The 10,509-nt window shown below is 38.8% G+C and overlaps 2 protein-coding genes across 2 annotated transcripts; one reads left to right on the forward strand and one right to left on the reverse strand.

Moving 5' to 3' along the window:
• Positions 1–1,728: 1,728 nt before the first annotated feature.
• LOC113304124 (probable zinc metallopeptidase EGY3, chloroplastic) lies at positions 1,729–4,335 on the forward strand (the record flags this gene model as incomplete). Its single annotated transcript, XM_026553190.1, has 6 exons — positions 1,729–2,205; positions 2,300–2,497; positions 2,620–2,844; positions 2,960–3,198; positions 3,463–3,617; positions 3,829–4,335. Coding segments are annotated over 6 exons (1,650 nt in total), but the record flags the coding sequence as incomplete, so codon positions are not given.
• On the reverse strand, positions 4,268–4,962 carry LOC113304204 (heavy metal-associated isoprenylated plant protein 39-like). Its single transcript, XM_026553262.1, has one exon. The coding sequence runs from the start codon at positions 4,794–4,796 to the stop codon at positions 4,437–4,439; it is 360 nt and encodes a 119-aa protein (XP_026409047.1). The 5' UTR covers positions 4,797–4,962; the 3' UTR covers positions 4,268–4,436.
• Positions 4,963–10,509: the final 5,547 nt, after the last annotated feature.

Genomic DNA, 10,509 nt, shown 5'->3' on the forward strand with positions numbered 1-10,509 from the left:
TGGCGCATATGATTGAAGAATGAGGCCAAGTTTTGTATAAGTCCTGTTATGTTGCGTGGTGCAACTAAAGTCGGAAAGTCAAGGCATAAGACTATGACAATGATAAGCGTGACTAGTTGGGAGGAATCATTACTTGCGTGAACTTAGGCGCAAATGATTCAAGTGCAATTCAAGCCTAATTCCGGGAATTGGCAAGAGAAATTTCCAAGTTGCATTTGGGTGTTGATATGCGATTGTAGTGGAAGTTGGAGCGTGGGCCAACGTGACAACTAAAATAAAAGGCAGGATCAATGACAAGTCAATAAGCTAAGTGATGGCATATGGTACTAGGCAGAAACCTTTTGACAAGGAAAAAGGCCAGAGAACAAGTATAGCGAGTATACCTTGTTGCGTTCGACGAGGACATTGAACGGATTATGTGGGGGAAGGCTATGAACGGTCTAGCAAGTGACGCACAATGATTGAGTGTTACAGAGTCGTAGGCCAAGTCAGTGTCCGACAATAATTGCGTGATACTGCATAGACTGTCAAGTGCTAGGAATGGCATAACCCTGTAAGGCCGGTGAAGCACAGAGGTAACGCTACACTGTCCGAGGAAATCATTTTCTCTCTTCTCCAAGCCGATTCCAAGAAATGATCTCAAATTCTCTGTCGAGCCGGCGGCGTATGATGAACCCTCTTCTTCATCATCATCCTCTGTTGAAACAATTTCCGAGAGACCCAATACAGAGGAGCCCGCAGAAAAGATTGAGTCTTTCGTACAAGTGACTGAAACCCAAAATGATGATTTTGATGAAGAGACAAGTACATTCTGCAACAAATACATATTTTGACCCATGCGATATACGCGTATACCATGCACCAAGTCCCTTTCCTATTCGGATTTACTTTTTGGAGAATTTTTTCTTTAGGAATTTAATTCCAAAATTATTTTTTAAGAGTTTTATTTGTGGGAAATTCCTTTTACGAGTTTTACTTGTTTTTGAAGAAAACAAAAAAAAAAACCTAACTTGATTTGCAAGTATCTCATCCTATAAATATGACTCGAAATTCTGTTTTTAAAAAACACAAAAGCAGCGACTATCTCTAGGTCTACTTTTCTTCTTCTTCTTATATTTTGTGCGGCGTTTTGCTTCCATCCCTGTTGCTGAGTTCAAGAGTGGGTAACTTGCGTTGTGCTAACTCAAGTTATATCGGGCAGTCTTATCCTGGACACATCTTCGCACGTTGGGGTTTAGCATTACTTCAGAGTATACCCGCGAACTAATGTGTTAAGGACAGCTTGTTGAACCTGTGATTCTACCCTCATCAATTTGTTCGTGGTAGAGTTGTTTGATACTGTTCTTTATATTATTGTTTGATACATCTGACGTTTCTTCAATTGTTGCAAGATTCAAACAACCCATGTGTCACACAACTGGGTTCAAGAGTATTAGACCTTTAGGTGCACAGTACTGTAATGAGTCGTGGATACTACAAAAACAGCACGACCCTGCATTATCCATCTCTTCTTCTCTTGATAGATTGATTGCTTGTCTTCATCTCAAACCAACTCTAACATTCTGCAACTTTCTAGACCATTCTCCTTTTTCTTTAACAACGACAATAAGCGCCATGGATTCTCACTCTACTCAACACATTCTTCAATGGCTGCTTCTCTATTCCTCATCTCTCCTTCTTCTTCTCAATTGTCTCCCAAGAAAAACAACACTACTTTTTCTTCTCTAAAAACATCTACGGAAGTCATTTTCTCTCTTCTCCAAGCCGATTTCGAGAAAACCTCTCAAATTCTCTGCCAAAGATCAAGAGGCGGCGTATGATGAACCCTCTTCTTCATCATCATCCTCTGTTGAAACAATTTCCGAGAGACCCAATACAGAGGAGCCCGCAGAAAAGATTGAGTCTTTCGTACAAGTGACTGAAACCCAAAATGATGATTTTGATGAAGAGACAAGTAAACAACAGGAATCGGATTGGAAAACTGATGAGGATTTTAAGAAATTTATGGGTAATCCTTCAATTGAAGCTGCTATAAAGCTTGAAAAGAAGAGAGCTGAAAGAAAACTCAAGGAGTTAAATACTGAAACAAACAGCAGTAACCCAGTTGTTGGATTTTTTAATAGAGCTGCAATTGAAAGTTTGAAAAGAGAAAAAGAAAGATTGGAGAAAGTTGAAGAAGCTTTTAAGGCTCTTGATCTTAACAAGGTGAGTAAGCATTTTCATTAGTTTGGGGTTGCCCTCAAAGTGTTTGAATATTTTTCCAAGTAAAACAAAATGAGTATTTTTCATTTTGTTACAGTTAAAGAGCTGTTTTGGGTTCGATACATTCTTTGCAACTGATGTTCGGAGGTTTGGAGACGGTGGGATTTTTATCGGTAACTTGAGGAAACCAATTGAAGAAGTCATGCCCAAATTGGAGAAAAAGCTATCTGAAGCAGCTGGCAAAGAAGTTGTATTATGGTTCATGGAGGAAAAATCAAATGACATAAAAAAGCAGGTAACTGCATTTGCTTGGTTGTAATTGTGGGTTTAAGTTGAGATCGAAAGAATTTAATTTTCATTTCAGTACGAGTTTGTGTTTTGCTGCACAACATAATGAGAATTAAGTAATCTTTTCAGGTTTGTATGGTACAACCAAAAGCAGAAATAGACCTTCAGTTTGAATCCACAAAGTTAAGTACGCCTTGGGGTTATGTCAGTGCAATACTATTATGTGTCACAACTTTCGGGACAATAGCTTTGATGAGTGGGTTTTTCCTTAAACCTGATGCTACTTTTGATGACTATATATCCGATGTTGTGCCTCTCTTTGGTGGGTTCCTTACCATCTTGGGAGTTTCTGAGGTATGTTCTCATATTTCCATTTCAGGATTTCTTCCACTGTAGGCCAAATTTAGGCATATTTTCTGTGTACGATGGCTGTGTTATGTCTTATGAGCATTTCCTTTATGAGTTGCAGATTTGCACAAGGATTACTGCAGCTAGGTATGGTGTTAAACTGAGCCCGTCATTTCTTGTTCCCTCGAATTGGACTGGATGCTTAGGGGTGATAAATAACTATGAGTCACTCCTCCCTAATAAGAAGGCTCTTTTTGATATTCCTGTGGCGCGGACAGCTAGTGCATATTTGACTTCATTAGCCCTCACACTCATTGCTTTTGTCAGTGATGGCAGCTTCAATGGTGGTGAAAATGCTTTGTAAGTAATACCAAGTCCCCTTCCTTGGTTATGATCCTCAAGTACATGACTGTCATGGTGACTAGTATCAATCTGGAAGTCTTTTAAATCCAATACTAAATACTGGTTTAAGAAAATTATTTCTTTTAAATATGAAGCGAATGAGCATTACGAAGAGAGTGGGCCAAGTTATGATTTGAAATATTCAGAGTTTCTAACTCCTACGGTTATTTGTTCCAGATGATCATCCTGTGTTTTCTTTAACACTTGATTTTCTGTTTGCAGGTTCATAAGGCCCCAATTCTTTTATAACAACCCATTGCTTTCTTTCATTCAATACGTGATAGGACCTTACTCAGATGATCTAGGAAATGTATTGCCTAATGCAGTTGAAGGGGTGGGTGTGCCTGTTGATCCCCTTGCTTTTGCTGGGCTATTAGGTGAGTCACCACAACCTTCAAATTTTAATATCACTCACTAAACTATGTATGAAATGGTGAACAACTGCTATATTTTGGTCATCCCAAGCTCTCAAAATTTCAAGTAGATTTTTTTGTGCCAGTGTTGTTAGTCAAATGGGCTCGTGTATCACGTATTAAACATTTTACAAGTGGTTGATCTGATGAGGCTGAAAATGAGCACTTTGTGCAGGAATGGTAGTGACTTCTTTGAACCTTTTACCATGTGGAAGACTTGAAGGAGGTCGGATTGCTCAAGCTCTTTTTGGAAGGAACGTTGCGACACTACTATCTATTGGCACTTCATTACTGTTAGGAATTGGTGGTCTAAGTGGCAGTGTCCTCTGCTTGGCATGGGGTTTATTTGCGACATTCTTCAGAGGTGGAGAAGAATTACCTGCTAGGGACGAGATTACTCCTCCGGGAGATGACAGATATAATTGGGGTTTTGTTTTGGCAGTAATCTGCTTCCTCACACTTTTCCCAAATGGTGGAGGTACATTCTCAAGCTCATTTCTTAGTCAGCCATTCTTCAGGGGAGATCTGTAAATGGGGTATATATACCCTCTCATTCATCCCATGTAAGTTTTATCGAATTTTACGCTGTAAAATATACTTTCATTCATCCCATGTAAGCTTTATCGAATTTTACACTGTAAAGATTATATTGAAAAATTTCATGAAAGTTCTTGAAAACCAATGCCCTTGTAGAAAATAACATTTGATATAAAGCCAAGATTTTGAATCAACAACCAAACCAATTTAGAAACTACAACTAACCCATTAAGAATAAAAATGAAATTAACAAATTACACAAGCATTAGGATTTTCTTCAACACTCTGGTAATATGTAGTCATATGAGGATTGTAGTGTCTATAAGCATAAGCAAGATCAACTATTTGATTGGTAGCCTCTTTCTTCGGTTCTTCCTTCTTCTTCTCTGCTTCTTTAGCTGGCCCAACTGAAACTATTGATGTATGACAATGTCTTCTTAGTTTGCTCACAATTAGGGTTACATCAACATCTCCAATTACTGTTAATTTCTTGTCTTTCATGTCTATCGATAATGAATCAACTCCTGAAAGTCCAGAAACTGATTTCATGGCTTTCTGTTTGCATCTGTCGTCGTGTAAATCCAGGGAAACTATAATCTTCTGCATCGTTCCTCTGAAAATTAGTTTAGTAGTAGTTATGAATATTTAGAGAACCAATTGAGTGTGAGTGAATTGTAAAGAGAGTAAAAGAAACAAGAGAGTAAGAGAAGAAGGAGAGAATTGTAGGGAGGAAGATGAAGGTTGGATTGATGGATGGATGCCAAATGAGAGTTTATATACAGCCTTGTAAAGTGAAATGATTTTAAGGTTTTCAAGTGTTTCGAAGAAGGAACATTCGTATATCAATTATTTAAGTGGACAGCGATGCAGGAGACTCATTCAAGACGAGTCTCTGACTTGGACTATCATTTTTCATTTTTCTTTTTGTTGACTTCAATCACGTCATCTCTATACTTGACCTCACCACCATACATATAGTCTCTGCTGACCGACCCTGAATTGTGAGAGGATAATTTGTCTTTAATTGCAATAATTCTTGGTCAACTGTGGATATTATTCCAAGTGGACTAATCTAGCATCAGGCAATACTGTATATGAACTTTCAAGTAATCTTGTCAACCATTTACCTGCTGAAAAATTCAAGAGATACACACGAAAACAAAAAGGTAACAGCAAAATTTTGAAGCTGCGCCTGTTGAAACGTAAGCCATTTCAAGAATATTCAGTTTAGTTCAGGGTGTTCCTGTTGAAATGTGATGCCATTTCTAGAATATTCACATAAGTTAACCGCGTAACACAGAAATTGTTGTAGAATCTAGACCCTAATGGCTAATTATGACAGGTCTGGCAAGTGGCGTGCGTTACAGAGTTGCAGGTCAAGTCAGTGTCCGACAATGATTGCGCGATACTGCATAGATTGTCAAGTGCTAAGAATGGCATAACCCTGCAGGGCAGGTGAAGCGCACAGGTAGCGCTACATTGTAAAGACATTTGGCTAAGTAAAGAAGCTTATTGGCCGATACAATGAAGCTTCATTGAGGGAAAGGCAAGAAAAAACAAAAGTTGCAAGATGCAACATGCGATGTTGTTATTAACCGTGGAATTGAGTTGGTCCAAACTCAAGGATGATGCAAAAAGGTAGAATAAGCCAAGAGTTGGTCTATGACATTAGTTCAAAGATGGCCAAAGCCTGGACAGTGCAAACAAGCTAATAATGCAAGAGTGACATTACTATTGTGAAGCAGATTGGCTAAGTGAAGCATATGGCGCCCGATAACCAGAATGAGCTTAAGGTGTTAGCCTTGATGATTGGAGCATCGGGATTATCCGTGCATTAGTTTAGAGCAATAAGCATGCAGGACCAAGATGGATGAGCATTGGATCAAAGCAGAATTCGGTAAAGCACAACAGTGGTGCAATACGGCTCAAGTGACGGTTAAGAGTTGGTTACGAGCTTCATGAGAATGCCAATGACGCGAGACAAAGTAGAATGGTTATAAAGCAAGTTTATACCCATGTGGAGTGTTCATAACCACCAAGAACCAATTTGGCACCAATTGGCGTGACAACACAAAAGGTGGCAGTTGAAGTTGGCGGTTATGGAAACCACTTATGGGACACATGGATGTTCCATGCAGCTGCAAGCGGTTGCAAGGAGTTTTGGCCTGATCAGTAGCTTGTATAAATAGCTTAGGGATCAATAATTTTAGTGTTGTTAAATTGAGAGAAGAACCACTAATGTAGAGAGTATTTTTGGCATTCACCAAGAGGGTGAATGGCCTGTTTTGGTCCATGTGATGGACGAGTTTTTTAATCTTCCTTTAGTGCAATAAAATGGGTTTGTTGCAGTACTCTTTGTCCACTGTGTTGCTGATCTTGTGAAGTTGTTTGAGTATGTTTATGCGTGGAAAACTTCTTATGCTTATGGAGGCATGAAGAGTTAGAGAGAAAGAAGAAAGACTTACATTGTGCAAAGCCTTTAAAGTGAAGGCAGATGCGTACTTTGATGCAAGTATGCAAGGCTGAGTAATTGTGGGTGAAGTTGGTTCACTGAACCACAATTATCGCCTGTCATGTCCCATGAAAATTTTAGGCGATTAAATGGGCATGTGACAGCAGGTATCAAAGCGGAATGAACTTTGAATTTTGAAGTAGCAACATGCCATGAAAGTTTATGACAAAGGTGTCAAAATTCCTACCCAAAGTGTTAGACAAACATGTGATAATAATTGGAAACTGGGTTTTCAAGTGATTGCATGAAAAAACTAAAGAGTATGCTGACTTTTATGGTGCAAGTCAGGTGTTAAAGTCCATGTTTCTCATAAGTATGCAAAGATTACGCATTTGGAATGCATATCTTTGGGGTGTTATCAGTAGCAAGTACATTACATGTTATAATGGAAATTTTGCCAAAATTCTTGAATGCGAAGTTGTTGTTGGCCTTTTCAATGGATAAGAAGATGTAGAACCTATCTATGCGATATAATTAAGGGTGTCTCATCGTAGCCAGTTGAATGGAAGAATAAAGTTATATCTCTTGAATGCATGTACCTTGGTGGTAATGCAAAGTCTGATTGTTAATCAGCATCTTTGTGGCAATGTGATGCCATAAAAAAAGACTTAGATGGCCAATTATTATCTAGAATAAAGCTTATGGAAAGGCTGAAGAAATAAGCGCAAGTTAGGGAAAAACTAATACACCACGGTCTTGCGTTTGCAAAGAGTTCTTCATTGATGCTAGATGCGCACTAGGGGTGTGATTTGCTCCTAGTTTATGAGTGAGATGAATATTCTTGGATAAGGGTGTCCAAAGACCTGCATTTGATCATAACCACAAGCGGATGTTCTTGTCAACGACAAATCAATATTGCGACAAATATGATTTTGAAGAGGGGGAAAGACAAGACTAACCAGTTGTGCATGGGAAGTAAAAATGAGTTCTAATTTGAAAAAGAATGTGGTATTCTTGCTTCATGGAAATTAGGCAGTGGGTGCCTCATTTGCAAGGATTATGGCCTTGTTAAAAATTTCCAAGGTGTTTATCTACGAAAGTCATTAAGTAATATGACTTGCTAAGATCTATGGTGATGCTTAGAATCACCAAGTTAAGTCTGCTCCAGTTGTCCAAAGGTGCACAAGTTTGTGTCAAGATTTGGGTGCTAATTGGCATAAAAGGTATACAACATTAACATGCGCCAGATGGGATTGGGAATGGCCAAGATGCATAATGCGTTTGGAGGTGCAAGGAAGGTTAAATTGTGGATGCGGGAAAGATAAGAACAAAGTAGTGATGATGCATAAAAATGGCATGAGGTCATTTTTAAAGAAATCTTCATGAAACCTAAAGCAACATGATATCAGTTTGAGGAGTATTCAACTAAGTGTCAATTATATTGTGCTTCGTTATGGGAGTTGCATAAGAACGTTGATAGTTGGAAAGTGCATGTAGCAAAGTGAATTGCTACAGTGGGGACATAGGTGTTGTCTCGCTTCCTTTTTTTTTTTGTTTACTTAGAAGCGAAGATGAAGTCAGTATTTCCAGGCTTGTTAGATCTTACAAGTTGTAATCAGTTAGTGAGTATTTGCTTAAGTTTGAATATACTTTCATTTTGGGCCGAGTGGACCTTGGTGTTAGAATGAAGTCAATCTATGTAAGGTAGTAGTGAATGAGGGTATTTGAAATGAGAGTTCTTGTTTCTTTCCTTCAAAGTAAATCTAGTTTGAAAAAGAAAGTGATGCTTAAATTGGTGTTTCAAAGGCGCGTGAAGAAGATTCTAGTCCAAAGTGACAGTGGGATGTACCGGGTATCATAAGTAATGACTATACCAAATTTATGCATTTAAATCAAGGTGTTTCTATAATGCAAGAAAAGAGAAGCAAGGTGCTGGTTCTTTGGCATAAAATGGTGCAAAGCTAAGAGGCGTAATTTACAATATGATTTGGAGGCCAAATATAATGTAAGTTCTATTGCATTGCTGAAGACATAAAAGTCTATGAATTGTGGCACATACCAGAATGGTATGGAATCATAGCATGCATACCTTAAGGCATGGATTTGGCGTAGGCGCATATGATTGAAGAATGAGGCCAAGTTTTGTATAAGTCCTGTTATGTTGCGTGGTGCAACTAAAGTCAGAAAGTGAAGGCAGGACTTTGGAAATAATAAGTGTGATTAGTTTGGAAGAATCATTGCTTGCGTGAACTTAGGCGCAAATGATTCAAGTGAAATTCAATCCTAATTCGGGAATTGGCAATAAAAATTTCCAAGTTTCATTTGGGTGTTCATATGCGATTGTAATGGTAGGTGGAGCGTAGGCCAACGTGAAAACAACAATACAAGTCAGTACGATCAATGACAAGGCATTAATAAGTGATGGCATATGGTACTAGGAAGAAAAGTTTTGGCAAGGAAAAAGGCCAAGTAAGTTTGCTGATTTCTGAGAGAGGATCAAAAGTGTCCAAGGCCAGAGAACAAGTATAATGAGTATACTTTATTATATTCGACGAGGACGTTGAACGGATTAGGTGGGGAAGGTCTATGACCGGTCTGGAAAGTGGCGCACAATGATTGGCGTTACAGAGTTGTAGGCCAAGTCAGTGTCCGATAATGATTGCACGATACTGCATAGACTGTCAAGTGCTAAGAATGGCATAACCCTGCAGGAACGGTGAACGCAAAGGTAGCGCTACACTATAAAGACATTTGGATAAGTAATGAAGCTTATTGGCCGAAAAAATGAAGTTTCATCGAGTGAAAGGAAACACAAAACCAAAGATGCAAGATGCAACATGCGATGTTGGAATTAACCGTGGAATTGAGTTGGCCCAAATTCAAGGATGATGCAAGAAGGTAGAATATGCCAAGGATTGGTCTAGCATTGGTTGTTACATTGGTTCAAGTCGTGGACAAAACTTGGACTGCGCAAACAAGCTAGTAATGCAGAGTGGCATTACTATTGTCAAGCAGATTGGATAAATGAAGCATATGTCGCCAGATAACCAGAATGAGATTAAGGTGTTGGCATTGTTGATTGAAGCACAAGGATTGTCCGTGCATTAACTTAAATCAATCAGCATGCAGGGCCAAAATGGATGAGCATTGGATCAAGGCAGAATTCGGTAAAGCACAACAGTGGTGCAATACGGCTCAAGTGACGGTTAAGAGTTGATTACGAGCTTCAAGCCTATAAAGGAATATTATAACCATATGGAGTGTTCATAGCAACCAAGAATAGGAGAGGCACCAATTGGCGTGACTAGACAAAGGTGGCAGTTGAAGTGGCGGTTATGAAAACCACTTATGGGACACATGGATGTTCCATGCAGGTGCAAGCGGTTATACATAGTTTTGGCATGATCATTATCTTGTATAAATAGATTGGGATCAATAATTTTAGTGTCTTTCAATTAAGAGAAGAAACCACTAATGTAGAGAGTGTTTTAGGCATTCACCAAGAGGGTGATGGCCTGTTTTGGTCCATGTGATTGACGAGTTTGTAATATTCCTTTAGTGCAACAAAATTGATTTTTTGTAGTATTGTTTGTGTTCACTGTGTTGATGATCTTGTGAAGTTGTTAGATTACTTTATGCGTGACAAACCTCTTATGGTTATGGTTGCATGAAGAGTTAGAGAGAAAGCAGAAAGACTCCGTTGTGCAAAGCCTTTAGAGTGAAGTCAGATGCGTACTTTGATGAAAGTATGAAAGGATGATTAATTATAGGTGAAGTTGGTTCACTGAACCACAATTATTTCCAGTCATGTCCCATGAAAATTTTAGGCGATTAAATGGGCATGTGAAAGGCGGTATCGAGCGGTGT

The sequence above is a fragment of the Papaver somniferum genome, chromosome 8 (assembly GCF_003573695.1).
Source record: "Papaver somniferum cultivar HN1 chromosome 8, ASM357369v1, whole genome shotgun sequence".
NCBI lineage: Eukaryota > Viridiplantae > Streptophyta > Magnoliopsida > Ranunculales > Papaveraceae > Papaver > Papaver somniferum.

What these genes read in the sequence shown, in the direction of transcription:
- LOC113304204 (XM_026553262.1), bottom strand. Translation starts at nt 4,796, where the DNA reads ATGCAGAAGATTATAGTTTCCCTGGATTTACACGACGACAGATGCAAA.